The sequence below is a fragment of the Apis florea genome, unplaced genomic scaffold, assembly GCF_048593485.1.
Source record: "Apis florea isolate Af1SG1 unplaced genomic scaffold, ASM4859348v1 contig_3496_pilon, whole genome shotgun sequence".
Classification (NCBI taxonomy): Eukaryota; Metazoa; Arthropoda; class Insecta; order Hymenoptera; family Apidae; genus Apis; species Apis florea.
The window spans coordinates 5,299,612-5,318,702 of NW_028256773.1; the positions used below are offsets into that span (position 1 = coordinate 5,299,612).

Below are 19,091 nucleotides of genomic sequence, written 5' to 3' on the forward strand. Positions count from 1 at the left end.
ATTATCGAAGAGAAGAACGAGAGGAAAGGGAATAATGACGAGGAGAGAATTTTTCTTTTCGTTCCTCTCTCTTTCTTTTAATCTTCTGCTAGATGTAGTGCGGCTAATTGATATGTAGTTGAAATTGGAAGGGAGACCGAAAGAAATAACAACGAAGAGAAAGAAAGGCAGAGAGGTTAATTGGAGAGAGAGAAAGAGAAGGAATGATCGCGATTCGATTCACGCGAGATATGGCGGATTTGTTTTTTCTTCTTGCCGCCATTCCTCCCCCCTGCACGGTATGGCGGGGGTGGGAGGGGGAGCGGTGACCGACGTACCCCGCTATCCGTATCTCTGATGATGTAAAAAGGATGAAAGCAAGTCGTGATCGGATTGTTGATTCAATCAGTCCTACGAATATCGATGTGGTTATTTTTTCGTTGTTACATTGAGGGAGGGGGGGGGGGTTGGAAACTTGATTTTTGATGGTTAAGTTAACGTCACCACTCGTAAATTATCAAGATTCGGATACATGCTTGTTACATTATATGCAAAATTTATTAATCCTTTTTCACGACGAGATGGAGATATCCTAAATTAAATGAAGTTATAATTCGAATAAAGATCTCATCTCAGGTTTGATATTACTTTGAACGAAAATTCGAATTCCCTTTTTGCATGATATATATATCTAAAGTTTTAAAGATCTAAAGTTTTTTTTTTTTTTGCATCCGCGCCTTCGAATAATACGAATCAAGTACTTTTAATTAAGAAAAAAAAAGAAGACCAGGGAGAAAAAGAAAGAAGAAAACTATTAAATAATCTCGAAAATTGAACGATGCTACGCAATTAATTCGATTAAAAAAAAAAAAAATAGAATTAGTCAAAAAAAAAAAAAAAATCGTTTACGAACGATAAATTCATAGAAAATTGTTAAATTAAAAAGAAGACGACTGGTTAAGAAATCAAACAAATCAAATAGATGGTGAAACAAGATTAAACGAAGGAGAAATAAAAAAAGAAAAAAAAAATTCGTTCCTCCTCCATTCAAAATGAAACACCTGGTCCCTCACTCTCCCGCAAAATTCCCCTCTTTATCAAACCAAACACCGTTCAAAAAATTACCAAAACACGCTCGACGAGGACAAGGCAGGCAAACAAGAAGGAGAATATAAATATAGAATAAAAAAAAAAAAAAAAAACGAGAGAAAGGGTGGTGACCACCGGTGGTTTATCACGATCCCCCCACGAGTGATTAGAGCGGGCTCCCCGTCGAAAGAGTGAAGTCGAAAAGCTGGATGAAGAGGCTGTGTTCCTCCTCGAGGAGAGATCTCTTCCCGGGATGCGTCTTTTGCCTGTTCCCTCCTCTTTCCTCTCTCTATTTCTCTCTTTGGTTCATCCCCCCTCTTGTTCCCTCCACCATGGCCACTCTGATGTTTTTCATCAAATTAACTCTCGCGGTACGAGGTACTCTTTCTCCGCGGTGTTTGCATAATATCGTTTATAATTCAGGTTGTGCTGAATTCCACTTTATTCTGGCTGGTGGCCCGTATACGTACAGGTCGCTCGTTTGCTCGCTCTCTTCGCTTTTTCGACCCTCGCCCACTCTTCTTCCCTCTCGATCGAACTGTCTTCCTCTTTCTTCCCGCGGTGTCCCGCGGTTCCATCCCGTGCAGACGTTCGTTGTTATTCGTTCGTGAATTCGAAACGAAGGGAAAGGAATATTATATGGGGGAAGGATGAGGGGTGGGGGACGGAGGGAGGAGTGGTGTCGTATTCGTTATACGAAACGAGACACCTGCGAGATAAATTTAGTAATTATCGATGTCCGTGGAACATCGACCAGCGTTGAATCTACTAGGTTTATTATATACGAAGTTGTGTTTGTGATACACAAACTTCACATTATACGAATCTAATTGTTTGTGTGAATGGTATGAATAATTTTAAAATTGTTTAACAAGTAGATATATATATATATATATATATACATTTTTTAAAATTACAATATATATATATAAATTTTGTCAAAGATATTTTTGTGTTTTTAATTAAAATCGTAAAATATGAGATTCGTCGATATTTTGACGGGTTTGGTCGTTCTAATGTTAATTTGTTCTATTTACATTTTCCTATTTTAAAATACTGCGTGAAAAGAGCATTGAAAAGCAAATTGAAATTTATAATATGAAGTATCAATTTCATCCACAGAACCTAAAGTAATTTTATTTATCTGCGACCTATAACTTGATCGTACGTATATAAAGTTTACATTTTATAAAACATATTTTCCCATAAAAGTTGATGGGAAAATTTCAAGTCACCGTGTATTATTTTCTTTTCTTTCGTTCTCTGGCCGTATTGACGAAAAAAATTTACATCTCTTTCTCGTTCGAAGGAGAACGATCTGTGTAACGGGAAAAGTGTATGTATACGGTAAACATTAGAATATATTTTCATATCGTGGAAAAATTTTTTTTTTCTTCGATGGCGGTATATTTCATGATTTTTCTGGAAAGGAACTCGAGATTTCGTATTATTGATTTTACGATTTCGAATCGATAGAATTGATATTATTCTTCTTCGAATTGTGTAGACACAAAGGTGAAGATTAAACAAAGCTCTGGATAAATATTATTTATTTTTTTTATATTATAAAATTTAAATTCGAGAAATTTCTTCTCGAATAAAAAGAAACCGATTAAAAGAAAAATAATAATCCAATTTCAATCGGAAGTAAATATTTTTACAGTTAAAACAATTATAAGAGAATTATTTAAAGATGATAGAAAAATATAATTTCACTCGAACGAAGATTTTCGTATTCTTCGTGATTTCTTCATTAGCTATTAGACTTCCAATTCTATTTTTACCGATATAAAAACTTCTCTTTCATAAATAAAACTAGAGCTTTGATTCTATTCTTTCAAATTTCCATTTCCATAAAAAAAATTATTTCAACTTTATCTTTAATTCTTGCCAATTTTCTTTAATTTATTATTGAATTATCCATTCTCTGAATCATCTTTTTATTATCAATAAATCGAACACTGCTATAAGAAAAGAACAAATTTTTTTTTTAAAACTCAAAAATCGTGAAATGTGGATTTCCGTTACAAGCTCCTTCATTTCGAATCATTTTCGAAGATTAAAACAAATTCTGAAAACACAAAGAGAGTTAAATAACAAAAGATAAAGAGCAGGAGCAGGAGGAGGAGGAGGAGGAAGAGAGGATAGTCGTTGAAGTTAATCGTGGGTCATCATAACACGGTAGCGTGGAACAGGCTTGGTTCCGGGCAAGAATGCGTCGCCACCAATTCAGAGTGGGACATGGCGATTACGCACATTTCCCTAGAGGCCGCCAGCTTCAAACCGGAGTTAACAGACGCGGCTCCCCTCTATCCCCTTTCGTTTCCTACCCCATTGTATCGCGATCGAAAGCAACAACTACTACCGTAATCGTCGTTTGCATAGCTATTAGTATCATTGTCGTGATTGTTGATAATAATAATACCGATTGCCTTAATGTCATCCCTCATATATCGCAATATCGCAAAATCTACCGTGTTCTAATGTTTAATTATTACATTATCGCCGAAATCGAGAATCTCTCGAGGTTATAGATTAGAATTTGTGGAGAAGAAACAAATATTTTTGAAAGTTTAATTATTTTTTTAAAACAATTTCTTCTGCGAAAAAAATGAAACGAGGTAAATTAAATTTTAACGTGATACTGGAAATTGAATTTGTTACTTTGAATGTTAGGTTATGTAAGGATATATATATATATCTTTTAAGAATCTTTTTTCATAGAAGCTTCTCTATTACTTTTATGAAATTTTGGGATTTTTAAATTAAAATTTTCTTCGTTGATATTATCGTAATATAATAGAGGTGCTTCTTTCTTTCGGAAGCAGAAATTCTCAACAGGAAAATTTTATACATCCTATCCCGTTATTGGCTTTCAAAAATTTTCTTTTTCATATCACCAAATCCATTCCTATAGCTCTCGTGAAAACATCCACAGTGCATCCTTTCGTGTTTCCACGAGCTGTTAGTTAAATTGTCGCCGGGACAGGGACAAAGTACATGGAAACTGATCGCCGCCTCAATTGGCAGAATCGAAATTCACCACGGTGGAAAGGAAGGAGATAGCCCTTCGGGCTCGCAACGTATAATCGGGAGCAGAAGTGTACACATTGGAGAGGTCGGTATCGCTCTCCCCGGATCCCGGGGAGACGAGAAAGAACGCTCTCGCGGTTTAATGCTCCGAGCTCGGTCGAGACAAGCTGAGCAAACACTTTTCGCGATATTACCAGGATCCGTACGGGCTTTCTGCGGCTTCTCTTCACCGCTTCCCCCACTACCCATTCTCTCTCTCTCTTTCTCTCCCTCTCTCTATCCCGAACATGTTCGGTTCACTTGCTTTATCTCTTTTGCTCTGTGTCTCCCGTAGATACGCTCTTTCACTTGTAATGAAATAAATACTCACCTGCTCAGAAATTCACTTATTCTTTCTTTGCGTTTCATCGACCCATATGGTGCCTTATTCGATTCCCTACGGGATCTAATTTTAATTGGATGGTGTATATAATTGGCAAAGCAATTGAATTTATATGCCGATTGTGATGGGATTTGTGGAGATTTTTAACAGGATGGTGAGTTTTGTATTGGGAGGGAGGAGGATGATTGGTGTTGATTTTGATCGTGACGAATATAGCGGTTGATATTTGTAAATACATTGTGGATAATATAATTTAATTGTCGAAGATTGATATTGTTGATTGATTTGATAAAATAACATTTGTGGAAAAGTTTAAATAATTGACTTTTTGTCCTCTGATCTTTTCATTTTCATTCATTTTTTTTTTTTTTAATTCTTGAGCGATGCTTGAGTGTAAGATTTAAAATCGTTTTTAAATAATAATAATAATAATAATAAAATCGATAATAATTGTTAGATCAATTGATTGCTCTAACTAGATTTGTATTCCCAAATATCACAATAATTTTTTAATATGATATAATATTGAATTAATCGAATACTTGAGAAAAGTACAATTAGAATTCAAAATGTTAAGAATATTTCATTTTGTTTTATAGACATCTAGATTGTAGCGTAACAAATAGAGTAATTAAATATTTTTAAAAACAAAATCCGATATATTGAAAACTTTTCCATAGGAAATCATTGCAATACGATTTTAAAGCGTGAATCAAAATACAAACGAAATCAGTCCATCGCTGCCTATTCAAAGATAATCATCTATCGAACGTTGACAAAGTATCCTATCTATCCATTTGGAACATTCGTTCACAGAGAAAAATATCCGCTAATGATGTATTCCCAATATATATATATATATATATATAACGAAAATTACCTGCAAATACACGTGTTTCCTGTCTACACGGATAATTTGTAATCGTAGCAGCCAGTGGCCATAGCAAATGGGTGGGAAAATTAAATGGCCGGGTGGGAAACGGTGATCTCTCTTGGTGTTGGTAGTTAGTTACATTGGTTAGAGAGTTTGGCGTGGTGGGGGTGGCAACATTTTGGTACAGAGTGAGTGAGAAAAAGAGAGTGAGCGAGAGAGCGAGAAAGATGGATAGAGGAACGAGTGGTGGGAGGTAGTAGCTCATCGTCAGTTCGAAAGGCCGTTGGTAGGCGCGCGCATACACTTGGCGCGAGCTAATTAGCGTCTTGATTTACTTAATCCCAATTAATGCCTTTAGCTGCAGAGCAACACACAGTCGTCGCGTTCCTGTGTGCATTAGACAGTTGGTAAAGAGAGAGAGAGAGGTGGAGGGGCAAGAAGAGAGGGAAGGAGAGAGAATGTGGTTGAATTCGACAGGAGAGGCATGGCCGCGTTTTCGTTGTGCAAATAATGGATTATCTACGTATGGGTACACATCGTGCACGGTTAATATAGCCTTCCGCGTGTGCTCTACTTGCCTGTAAGCATGTAAATATACATATATATATGTCTGGTCTGGAAATATGTTTATGTATACGATATAATCGTGTATAAAATGTTACTTAATGCATGAGAGATAAATTTGAGATTGAAAAATTAATTTGGGTGTTTTAAAAGAATGAGATATTTATTTGGTTGTGAAAATTCATCTGAATTCGTTTTTGTTTTTAAAATTTTATAATGGATAAAAAATCTTTTATTCTATTTTATTATTAAGATTTTTTTTATCAAACAGTGTTTATATAATACAAACAAACGTATTCTAAAACGCTATATCCTTCTTCGGATATATGAATTCAATCGATAAAATTTCGTTTCAATATTATTCTAGAAATATTCTAAATAGAATAATTATCCAAATTTCTATATTTGACAATTCACGAATAATATTAATGGAGAAATTATAAATTATCGATTATTTCTGTAATTAAACTAGTTTTTCGTAATATTATTTTTGTGTCATACCATTTTAACTCATTCGTCTTTACCAATTTTTCCGGAACGAATTTCGAAATTCAATTTAAAAAAAAAAAAAGCGATATTTTCCAAGATCTTTCGAATTGAAAATAAAAAAAAGAAGAGAGGAGAATTTAAAAAAATTTCATTTCCTTTCTGTGTTCGACGCAACGCGTGTTCGACGAACATAGATTCATTTAGTGAAGAAGTATGGAAATTAAAACGAATAACCGAAAGGAATTAAGGGGAGGGAGGAAGGTAGATAGATTTCTCTTCTCCTGTGCGAACCAACATTTTGTTCGAGGCATCGAAACGACGCGTTTTTTTATTTACGTATTTATGAGATTACATAACGGTACGGTTTCGACAAAAATGATTAAAAGCAAATATGTACGGTAGGGTTTTTCGTGATCCGGCGAATACGAGGACAAGGAATCTCGTCGAACGTTTATAATAATAATACAACGATACAAACCAAGTCAAATCAATCGTAATATCACGGCAGATAACGAGAAATTCATTTTTCTATAATTCAATATATAGGATACATTTCCCTCCTGCTCATCCCTCTCCATCCCGAGTCAACTGTATTTTTCATTAAAACGAAACGTTATACATATGCATATAACGGAAAATACGTAACGCGATAATGGAAATTACTACGTCGAATTATTTTATTCCTGTTATGAATATCGATGAATATCATTCCCGCGGTTTTTGGCCATGGAATAAAATCTTTGGAATTGGGGAACTTTATGGAACGGGCTCTACGTAAATACATGTGCACGTGTATGTACACGCATATATGCTCAGAATGATTCGATTACCGATGTTTGGCCATGTGTGTTCGGTGCAGCACATTTTAATGATGTGCAAACGCTGTTCTTGCAGAATTTATCGTAAACAAAAATTCGTTAGAATCGATAGAGGGAAGAGCGTTTTCGAAAGAATTTTCTTTTCATTAAATTACACTCTATCTCTCTTAACAAAATCGTTGTATAGTCGTTGTATAATAATCGAACGAACAGTTTCAATCATTTTAACAAAGTTAGTTTTTCAAAAGTAATCAATAGATAATTCATATCTAATAATTAATAGAATAGAACGAGTGGCACGGAAAAGAATCTATTAATAATCTTCAAACACTTTTAAATTACCCATTTTAATTTTCCATTCTTGCTCGCGAAATGAATCTTGCAAGATTAAAAAAACTCGCTCTGAATTTTTATTCTAATTATTCCAATTGTGATATTGGATTTATGATTAAAAACAGTGCATGTTTTATTCATTCTATTTTTTTTTCTATTTTTAATCAGAAAAATATTTACTTACTGACTTAACATTCAACAATTTGTTGAATTAATTATTTTAATAGCTAGTCAACAACCATTCATATATTAGATAAAAATTAGGAGTAAAACAGATCTACTTGTCAAAATTTTGTAAGAATCGTACAATTTCTCGAATCGAATGAAACAACGTTAAATAAAAGAAAATCACTCGAAACGTTCGTCCCGATTGATTAACTTTCTAATTGTACTCGTCAAACATTCAAACAGCGTAAAATGAAAAAAAAAAAAAAAAAAAAAAAAACCTTATCTCGAACGTTCTCTTGTTCTCTACAATTCTATCAACGAACTGTGTATATATTAGAATCGGGAATATTACGAATAAAAATGGTAACGGAACATTTTCTCCGTCGCTTATAAACTCCTGTTTATTTCATTTAGTTCACATACGTTAAAAGACCATTTGCTTAAGCCAGGTTAATCGAGCTTTCTTTCTATGCCAGACATAATGAATAAACGGGCAATATTCTCTGTTTGCTCGACGCATAATACGCAGGTACACGTGAACGATTAAAATCAAAGAGAATATTTTATTAACACCGGAGCCGGTGGATGCACGTAGGGGACACGTGTAATAATGCTCACTTGTTGGTTTAACCCATTAGCCGACCCTTGCATGCTTGTTCACACATTTGAATCGTCGGTACGCACACAGCTGTTACGGGATAGAAAAAAGAAAAAAAAAAAATTAAATGCTAAATTGTTTAATTACGTTCTATACGATTCTTTTATCTCAATAAATAATTGAATAATTCTAATTTCTTTGTCAGATTTAACATTAATTGATTAAAAAGTTTTAAACGGAGGATGACTCGAATCACGATTAAATATTTCGTTTTGTTTTATAATCGTTTTAATAAGTAAAAACAATTAATATAATTGTTCAATAAAAATTGATTTTTAAATATTTTTGTGCATCTGGACTGTTAAATTTTTCAAACATGGTCCATGAATATAACTTTTGATTATTAAAAATCAGAATAGATTATTAGAGAGTTGAAATAATTAAATGCATCTGATGTACAGTTCATTTTATATTAATTTTTTGTTAAATTCGATGAGATCAATATTTTCGTTAATTTTGATTTGAAAATTTTTATCGTGATTCATATTTATGAAAATCTTTCATCATCCTCGTCGATACGATTAATGAAATTTGATCGAAAATCATTGATCAGTTTAAAGAGAATTATGGAGAATAAAAGAATTACATGCGTGGATGGAGTTGAAGGTGAATAAATAAAATAGGGAGGGAGGAGGGAAAGGGAAAAGTGTACAGGACTAGTTCTCTCGTGATACCCTTTATGAAATATTCAAGGTATACTCCTTGTCATTATTCTGTTTCGAGCCAGCTTAATTAGCACGTGGCTAATATTTCTCCCTTACCATACCTTTTCCTCTCTCACCACTTTTATTTCGTCTCTTTCTTTCTGTTTCTCTGCTTCTCACACTGTTTCTCTTTCTATCTCACTCTCCCCTTCTTTGACTTATCGTTTGAACAAGCTCGACGACATTCTTCCGATTGTAATAGTCTTTGTTTCGCGGCCTTGAATGCTCCTACACAGAATAAAAATAGTTTTACGGGAAATGTTATATATCCAAGAGATATAAACTTCTTTTATGAAAATTGCTGTAACATGTATTTTTTTTCATCGCGTCTATTCTTGATAATTTTTTTAAATTTGTCTCGAGCATATATTATAAATATTATAGTTGTTTAGAAGGAATTAAAGTTTGAATTAATTACAAAATAATTTCAATATTAGTATTAAATACTTACATGTTGTCTATAGTAATATATAGTTGTACACACAGTGTCGTTGTTTACTTCAGTAATATATTGTTATATATTTCATTAAGAGATAAAAAATATATTTCATTAAAAATTTATATTGTTGTATTGAAATATTGATAATATTAAAAAACTTTACAAATATGACTGTTTTCTCTTTTCTTCAATTTAAGTTGTTGAATCAAGTCACTTGTGAGCCTCATGGCGCCACTGGTAATTATAATGCTGATTGACTTCCATGGCATTCAATTGCTAACCTTCGATGGATGTACTACTTTCCATGGATGTACCGCGACATTTATAATAAGTAATATTTCATTTTTATCCTTCATTCTATATTTTTGATTTTTTATGAGTTGAGAGTACCATTTGAAATTCAAAGATAACCTATAAATGTAAGATTAAAAAAAATAATGCAACAATTCTAACCTGCAATTCGAATGATTCTCATCACACAAAAATATATCCCAATGCAATATTAAATATTATAACAATTAGCTGCGATTTTGCAATCGTTCAAAGTGATCTGCACGCCTTTGATATATTGGACTACGATGATACATGCACTAATCTCTGGAGGCCTGTCACACACTATACTCGTATCTTTCGAAACATGGCGAAAATTATTGTTGACGCAGGACTACCGATGTTACTGTATCGGCCGGATATAGCCAACGGAAGAGACGAGAGGAAGAATTATCTACCGAGCAATCATATAAATGCCATACGAGGAATATTCGCGACACTGATTGGCAGTTATTCCCTTGTGCTGGAGAAATTGCTTCTCATAATTTAACATTGCATATACGATCCAATGGATAATTTTACAAATACTTGAATAGAATTGATCGGATAATTGCTTGGATCCTTATTAAAAATCATGAATTAAATCCTTATTTTTGTTATTTATTTATTTCGTCGTATGAAATGAAAATTTGCATTTGTATAGAATATGAAAGAAAACTTAAATCTTTAATGTGATCAAGAATTTTTGAAGGTTCTAAAAAAATCATCTTATAAATTATTAAATTTACGGGGAGAAATGATAATAGAGAAAAGTACACAAGTAAAATGATTTTTAAATTCACCAAATTAGTTTATTAATGTAGCTTTAATTGTCCGTTATATCAAACATTCTATTGATTTATTTGATTGGTGTAAATAACGCAAGACTAACAAGACGTTCATCTCATACTAGAAATTAATAATTATTGCGAATATTGTATGATTTACAAATTGATTAATTACATCATATATGCAATGGAGAAATATAAAAATTTCTCAAATAAACGACACCATGTTTGAAGATTAAACATTTTGGATTATTATTCAATATTTTAATATAATTACTTCCTTTATATAAAAGACACTACTAATAAGTTTCTAACTATAATTTAATTATTTATTCATTCATTATTTCAATTTCAATTTAAAAATAAACTTTCTATAAAATTTTGATTAAATATCTATCAACAATTAATATTCTAATATTTTCTATTCAAATCTAATAAATCAATTCTCCAATCTTTTTTCATACTATCGAAATCAAAATCGAATTAAAAAATTAGCAAATTGAGAACCAGAGATAATTAGAAAAAAAAAACCACTCTTAAACTTCTTTTGCTCTGTAAAAATCACAAGATTCACACAATCGGTATATTAAGCTCACTTCTCTCTTTCTCTCTCTCTTTCGTTTTCTCTTTCTTACTCTTGCTTTCCTAACCTATACATTGGTCCGTCGGAAAAAAAATATTTCGCTGGAATCGCGCACTTGGTCATATTCTTTCGCTTTTAACCGCTTTTCACCGATGCTACTTACGCAAATGACCCCACGATACCCTGGCAATAATGGCCCAGTGGAAAGAATAAACTTAAATTTTTCACCTGGCACCCACCCAGTTTCCGGGGGTAAAACCATCAAAGCGATTTTACCATGTCTCCCGCCTCTACGTCAATGTTTGCGAGGCTGCGGGCGAGAGAGAACTTTTTAATTGGCTACCCTTAATTAGTTAACCAGCAAAGTCTCGGTAATTATTCTGTTTCTCGCTCCGTTTCCGTACGGCCCCGACCTGTCCGTCCTCCTTCCATCCGACCTGCTGCTTCATCGCTTTTTCCTCATCCTCCTACACACTCCGCCTCTCTCCTTCTCCTTTCTTTCTTTCTCTTTCTCTCTTCGTATTTTCGTAGAGTTCTTGCTACGAAGCTTTGGAGCCACCATCGTGTCGTATCAAGCGATTGGTATTTGCTGAACTTCGTAACGAAGAAAACGTCGGAATAATATTACGTTCGAGAGAATAAAAATTCGAACGTAAAATAATTTTATAATCGGGATTATATATATAAAAATGATAATGGTTGATTAGTAGAACAACATGTTTATAACAATATTTTATTAGAATTCGATATTTCAAATTTTTTAAAAAATTTCATTATTATTATATTATTATAAATTTCATATTTAAGAAAGTCATGATAATAAATAGTAATAATTTATTAATGAAATATCTTTTTTTTTTTCCAGAAGGTGGAAGACAGATTGGTCCCCACGCCTGCACGGTTTGTCAAAATATCGTGGAAGGAAACACGCAGAGCAGGGCATTGCCGCGAAACCAAGCGTCCCAGTATGGTCTGCGAGAGGATCAGATCGCATCCGGTGCGCGCGTGTGCAATACCTGTAGGTGTAAAGCGGTTAGAGGACGATATACAGCGTGTCCATTGCCAGGTTGCCCGAATTTGAACAACGCTTCAAAGACAAGGGTCAAAAGATTGCGAGCTTTACCCGCCAAATGGCTCGATCTACCAGCCGAAATTCGTGATCCAATTATTCAAGAATTTCGTAAGTAATCGATGTAATAAATATACAACAATAGATATTATTATTGTCGTAAAATTGCATAAAAATATATAACAAGCATTTCGAATAAATTGTTCGTCAAATTATTTTATTATTAATTTATCGATAATGTTATTTTTTTAATTTCTCTTTCCATCCAGAAATACCAAGTAACGCGACAAAATGTTGCTCGGCCTGCTTCAATCGAATATCCCGTCGATTGGCGCCACACCTAACAGGAAGTGCCGAGGTGCCCGAAGACTCGGTCGATTCCCTTGCTCGGCAATGGACGGACGAGGAATTGGAACAGCTGAGGAGAGCCCTTCGAGAGCATGGAACCAATTGGGTGAAAGTTGCCGAACAAATACCAGGGAAGACGAATCATCAATGCAAGAACTATTACTTTGCTTATCGGAAGAAGTTGAGCTTAGATCAGGTGGTTGCAGAATATTATCAATCTCTAGGCGAAGAAAGAAGACCTTGTTTGACAGATGAAGAAGAAAGTGGTAGCAGTACGAGTAGCTGTGATGAATTGGCAGTAAGTTGTTTGATTGATGATAATATTGAAAGAATATATTTCATAGATACACAATCCATTTAGAATATCTGATGTTTAAATGGTTAAATTGTACATTGTTTTTTTTTTTTTTTTTAGGTGCATGATTCAAGCGATACGGCTAGCGCAGGCAGTCCAGCGAACAACTTGTCCAGTGGTACACCAGGTACACCGGGTGCCACAGCATCCTCGAATCTGCCGATGGCTTTCTCGCGATCGGCAGATCAAAAACTTGGTGAGAAATTAGCGGATATTGCTGTGGTATCATTAGTACCGCCGGTGAGCATAGGTCCGTCGCAACAGTCTTCCACCAGTGGAAGTAGCAATGCTGCTTCAGCTGGTACTAGAGAAGATTATGATAGTTCCGCCACGGTAAGACTAAAGTTTTTATCCGGTTGACAGTTAAGAAGGAGAAATTAGAGTAAATTATATAGTTTGCATAGCATTTGTGATAGAAATGTTTTAATGCGTTTCTTGCTACATGAAATCATGGTTAATGTTAATACTTAAAGCATTTATTAATTTTTTTAATAATAAGATGTTTATTATATTTTTATTAAATGCATTTATTTTTTTATATATTTATACATTTAATGATTACTAATATACTTAAGAAATTTAATAATTATATTTTATAATTATTTGTTAAAACGTCATATTTTCAAGACGTTTACCTCGCTATACATATTTCTATATGCAAATTTATAGTGATTAAACTTTTTATAATTGTAATTTAATTATTTATATAAAATTTATATATAAGAATTTTTTCATTCCCAATGATGTATGTATAATATAAGAATATTTGATTTAATAATTTTTTTTTTTTATATTGAAGATTGTATTAAAGAATTATCAAAAAATTATTTAAAAATTCAATCAATCAAACATAATATATTTAATAATTTAATTATCTTGCAGCATTTAAACGTGTTAAAATGAACCCAATGCATTTTATGTTTTATTTTTCTTATTTTGTTTTATATTTAAATATAGAAAGAAGTTTGTTACTTGATAGGGCCGTCTGATAGAGGTTCGCTGATTGTTTCAGGAGACGGCGGACGAAGGTCAGGGTGGTACCGATTTAGAAAATAATGGTGTGGTTGTCACGTTGACAACTGCTAATAACCCCACATCACTGCAACAACAGCATCAGCAATCTCATCAACAAGTTGCACAACCTTCGCATTCACCACCATCCACTACTAGCAACAACTCCAATCCCCTCACTGTGAAGGATCTTATGCTTGGTGTTATTGAGATGCAATTGAAACGTAATCCTAACAGTCCAGCTGGTACCAGTGGTCCTTCAGTATCAATTAATTCTGGAACACCAACGATATCGAGCATATTAAAAACGGATCATAGAAATGATATTACATTTGTGAGAGAATATAAACCGACGTCAACTATGGCAAATACTAATATGTCAAGGGACTCGAATTTGGCTACGTTGTCGGTGGTATCCGGTCCTCATCATGGTCATCGTTCTGCTTCTAGTCCTCAACAAATTGGTAAGTTATATCAAAGAATATCACTTTATTACAAATTATTTCTAAAAATTAGTGATTTTTTTTTTATAAAAATTATGTTGAATTAATGAATTATTTATTAGGTCAAATGCAAGCAACAATTACTCCTTGTCCACCCGCGCCATCGAACAATCAGTCATCTACATCAGACATACTTCCAAAGGAAGGCTTAGTTGTGATGCAAGTACAACAAGCATTACGAGAAAGCACCGAGGGCACTCTTGATCTAAGCATTAAAAAACCAAGACAACAGCAAGAATATAATCATTCCCTTCAAACACTTCATAAACCACCGACAGTCACTCTCTATCGGCCAGAACCTTCCAGTGCTTATTATCATCCTCATGCTCATGCAGAACAAGGTCGCGGCGCCAAAAGTCCGTTGGTCTATGCGTCGTCTCCACGACCTCAAGCACCTCTTACACCTAAGATGAATAAAGTTGCAGTACCACCACCGCATCCTAAATTGTCGCCCAAATTGAGCGCAATAGTGACAACAAGCCATAAGAGTGGTTCTATTACACACGGAACTCCTGTGTCTAATACACGTTATGAGGGTCTTCTTAGACAGATGACTCCTCCAGGAAATCCTGGCAGTGCAGCTGGAACACCCAATCTGACTAGCGGTGCAAGTGCTGTGAATGCACCCAGTAATCAAGGACCTAAAGAAACAGGATCCATAACTCAAGGAACTCCTGTTCATCCCTATGTGGATAAGCGTGCACCAATGTATGATTATCATAGAACAATCAGGCATTCACCTGTAACGACAGGCAACATTCCTGGTCAAGGTCAGACTCAAGCTGGAACAGCAGCAGTAGTAGTGACGCATAGCAATCAATATAATTCTTATTCGGGACGACCACCTCCTAGCTATACTATGGAGCAGCAGTTATCGTCAAGACAAATTATTATGAATGACTACATAACCAGTCAACAAATGCACGCGCGAAGTCGAAGTGCTGGCACGTCTGAAGGTAATAGTAAGAATGAAGGACCATCGACGTTATATTATACCAGCACACCCCCACCTCAAACGCATACACAACCTCGTCAAGGTGTGATACAAAGGCACAATCCACAAAAACAAATTCATTATCCACCACCACCACCAGGACTGGAGGCCTTTTCCAGTTTGGTGGATGTTGCTGTACAGCAACCAAGTCTTCCGGTTCCTCATCCACATGGACATCCTGCATCTGGGAGTAGCAGTCACGAAGGTCTTGGTAAGACCATGGCAGACAGATTGTTGGCCGACCGTTATGGGGACAAACATCGTTTAACTATGCATCAAGATCACAGAATGGCAGTAGCTCACCATCATCAACGTGATAGAGAAAGGGAACGAGATCTAGTTCATTTACGCGAGAAGGAAGAATATAGATTACAGAGAGAGAAGGAGATTCAACAACAGGAACACAGATTGGTTCAGCAAAGAGAAAAAGATGTACAACATGCTGAACACAGATTGTCAATACAGCAACGAGAAAAAGATATACAACACACTGATCATCGTCTTACCGTCCATCAACAAAGAGAAAAAGAGATTCATCAGCAGATGGTAGTGGCTGCTGCTCAACGTGAAAAAGAACATCAAGAACATCGTTTGGCTGTACAACAACAAAGAGAGAGAGATCTAGCACATTTGCAACAGCAACAACAACAACAACAGCTTCAACAACATATTCAGCAGCAACAGAGGATGGAAGTTGAAAGAAGGCAACATATGGCTCAACTGTACAGAGATCAGCAGCAACAACAACTTGATAGGGATAGCCGATTAATAAATAGTGGATTTACCCAATCCTCTAGACTTCAACAACCGCAACAATCCCAGCAACAACAACAACAGCAACAACAGTCCTCTTCTAGACAAAACCAATCCTCCAATCAACAACAAAATGAATCAGCATCTACATTAACTGCTGCCAGTCTGATAGATGCTATTATAACACACCAAATTAACCAAAGTGTCGAAAATACTGGTGGAAATACCCAACCGCAACGACCTGGTGATCGTCTTTTCCAGGTAACTTGTGTTAGTGTTAGCGATCAAATATTATTTATTAATGTTTGTATGTATAAAACGCAGATATGCCTTATACAATAGAAAATTTTTTAGGGATTTCACCGAGAAGCTCCAGTAGAACCTAATGGAATGGCTCACAGTCCTGCTGGCGATGGGAATAGTGGCAACAGTGGAGCTGGGAATGCAGGCGGCAATGGAGGTGGCAATAAACCTATTACTCTTGGAGAACATGTTGATCATATTGTTTCTAAAGATTATGGTCCTCCACATTCCTCATATAGATCCTATAGTGGGTAAGCTTCCAATACAACTATAATTTACTATTTTAATTTCATATGTAAAATTTATATTCAAATAATAAAATTTTGAACAAGCAAGTGAGAATGGAAAAAATAACATGGAATATATCCATTTAATATATATAGTTTTTATATAATTATTTATACAAAAATCCAATTTTTTATATTAAGTAAAATTATCGATATTATACAAAGATTATTATATAAAAATTATATTTAATTAGATATCAAATCTCGGAAGATCAGTGGAAGAGACGAAAAGCTAGCGAACCCGATTCCGTGAAGGCTGGAGATGAGCGTCAAATAATTCGAGTTACGCAGCAACAATCGCAACAACAACAGCAACAGCAGCAGCAGCAGCAACAACAACAACAGCAACAACAACACCAACATCAACAGTCAGCAGCATCCGTAGGAAAACAATCGTTCCATTCAGTCGAACCTGTTTCACCTCCAGAAGCAGGTACCAATCACTATGGGCGTCGCCTGTACGAAACAACCACTGCCACATCGACTTCCGGAACTCCTTCCAAACCTCATCTGTCACCTTTGGATTACGTAAAGAATAAGATCGTTGAAGTGATGCGTACATCTGAGGATGATAAAGGGGGTAACGCAACCGATAGAAATGGAGGAAACATCACAAGTGGAGAAAAAGATGAGAAAATTGGAGGAAATGTGGAAAGTCCTTCAAGTGGAGAAATGATGGTGGATGAAACACCGAATAAAACTCCTCAACCACCAGCACCAGCGCCTACTACAACTTTTTATCCGTTCAGTGCGTTAGGCGTTCATACTGGCCCACCTCCTGCGCCACCACCTCCAACTTCTGGATCTGCTTCTGTGACAAAATCTGAACAAATGCAAGCCGAACCAGCACCATTACTTTCTGCGCAGTACGAGCCACTTTCTGATGAGGATTGATAGTCTAATAAGTTAGCAACGTGTGCTAATTTACACGCTGTGGAAATGTTCTTCTTAGGGTATTTATGCAGTTTGTTCATACTGGACGGAAGTCTTATTCAGACTACAACAATGAATATCGAATATTTCACAATTACCAATGTTTTTCGGGCGTTAGCCATTGCGTTCTAACTGGTCGTATCTAATAATTTTTCTAATGATAATTGAATCGAAGGAATTTCTTATTTCGTTCCATTTCGTTCGTTTGCTCACTTTCATTTTTTCTTTTTCTTTTTTTTTTTTTATCACGAACTTTATCGTATTCCGAAATGGAAATTATAAATATGATGGTTTTAAATAGAGTTTATTATTTTATAAATTTCATATTCCGTCAATGTATTCTTTTAGTCGAGGATCGTTTCCGTACTCTCAGTGTACATGTAAATGTGATTATTTTACGGAAGCACTATTATTTTTTTAATGCTCATCCAGCGTACGAGAAACTAACAAGCAGCGTAATTTTAATTAATAATTGATATTTTTTTACGCATTACTTATCTTTCACGCTAATATGTACGTAAACGTTGTGTATAATTATCAGCTAGATTAAATATAATTATTTCTATTTTCACCGCCACTTATTTTTGTTTTTTAAGAAAATACTTTTTTTTTAGATATCGTTAATTTCTAACATGGAGTTGTAAAAACCATGAGGATCTTTTAATTTTAAAACGACACAGAACAATCTACGTATATGTTATAAAATTATTAAATCTTCTACGAAGTACATATATTGGGTCGTGATATTTAATATTTTTTAATGAACCTGAAAAATATATATATATATGCAATATTTCTAATGCATTCAAAACTCGTGAAAATGTTAAATTATCTTTCTAAACATATTCTTATGTTTATATGTATAAAAAAAAAAAAAAAAATGTACATCGTACGAAAGTTCTCGATCCTTTCTAAGGTTAGAAACAAACATTATCGAAAATATTCGACCTGTGGAACGTCCAGGCTAGCCCAAGTTTACAATGGAGACGCTTTTTTGTATATAATGAATGATATATAATCGTTAAAAAAATGATATAACGCTAAAAAGGCATACGTGTTTTTATTTGGAATGAGTCTGTGATGTGTCTGGAATTATAAAAAATAGCTTCAACTGTTGTACCAGTGCGAAAGGCATATTAGCCTCAAATTTGACAAGGAGTCAATATGATTGACATAAGAGACATATAAAATGCATTCTCGCACATATTGACAGTATACTGTCTTAAAGAGATCACTTTAAATATTCTCTCCTTGGTGAAGTGGGTTTTAAACAAAACAACAAAAAAAAAAAGTATAATTCTAAGTGTTGTACATAGTACACAATA

At 34.5% G+C, this 19,091-nt stretch overlaps 2 protein-coding genes across 12 annotated transcripts in view; one reads left to right on the forward strand and one right to left on the reverse strand.

The window, feature by feature from the left end:
- The window catches only part of Smr (nuclear receptor corepressor smrter), a 54,889-nt gene extending 36,072 nt beyond the window's left edge, over positions 1 to 18,817 (forward strand). For 7 of the 10 annotated variants that reach the window (XM_086913313.1, XM_086913315.1, XM_086913318.1 and 4 more), the window contains 7 exons: positions 12,076 to 12,390; positions 12,549 to 12,925; positions 13,043 to 13,315; positions 13,995 to 14,457; positions 14,559 to 16,513; positions 16,598 to 16,797; positions 17,028 to 18,817. In XM_086913313.1, coding sequence (XP_086769439.1) covers positions 12,076 to 12,390; positions 12,549 to 12,925; positions 13,043 to 13,315; positions 13,995 to 14,457; positions 14,559 to 16,513; positions 16,598 to 16,797; positions 17,028 to 17,727 — 4,283 coding nt within the window. In that variant the 3' untranslated portion in view covers positions 17,728 to 18,817. The remainder of the gene's footprint in view (positions 1 to 12,075; positions 12,391 to 12,548; positions 12,926 to 13,042; positions 13,316 to 13,994; positions 14,458 to 14,558; positions 16,514 to 16,597; positions 16,798 to 17,027) is intronic. The other 3 variants (XM_086913319.1, XM_086913316.1, XM_086913320.1) reach the window with 3 other exon arrangements.
- LOC100871634 (uncharacterized) lies at positions 8,104 to 10,105 on the reverse strand. 2 transcript variants are annotated; one of them, XM_086913328.1, is made up of 5 exons: positions 9,984 to 10,105; positions 9,694 to 9,887; positions 9,543 to 9,589; positions 9,154 to 9,319; positions 8,104 to 8,417 (listed from the first exon to the last, which is right to left on the reverse strand). In XM_086913328.1, the coding sequence occupies exons 2-4, from the start codon at positions 9,797 to 9,799 to the stop codon at positions 9,230 to 9,232; spliced, it is 243 nt and encodes an 80-aa protein (XP_086769454.1). In that variant the 5' UTR covers positions 9,800 to 9,887; positions 9,984 to 10,105; the 3' UTR covers positions 8,104 to 8,417; positions 9,154 to 9,229. The 2 variants fall into 2 exon arrangements, with proteins under 2 accessions (XP_086769454.1, XP_086769455.1); XM_086913329.1 differs by lacking the exon at positions 9,984 to 10,105 and having other exon boundaries at positions 9,694 to 9,938.
- Positions 18,818 to 19,091: the final 274 nt, after the last annotated feature.

Excerpts from the sequence above, each read along its gene's own strand:
- LOC100871634 (XM_086913328.1), bottom strand. The coding sequence starts at position 9,799 with ATGCCATGGAAGTCAATCAGCATTATAATTACCAGTGGCGCCATGAGG. Across the intron at positions 9,590-9,693 it reads AAGAGAAAACAGTCATATTT|TAAACAACGACACTGTGTGT; the intron begins GTAAAGTTTTTT and ends ATATTACTGAAG. Across the intron at positions 9,320-9,542 it reads TATATTACTATAGACAACAT|GAGCATTCAAGGCCGCGAAA; the intron begins GTAAGTATTTAA and ends TATTCTGTGTAG.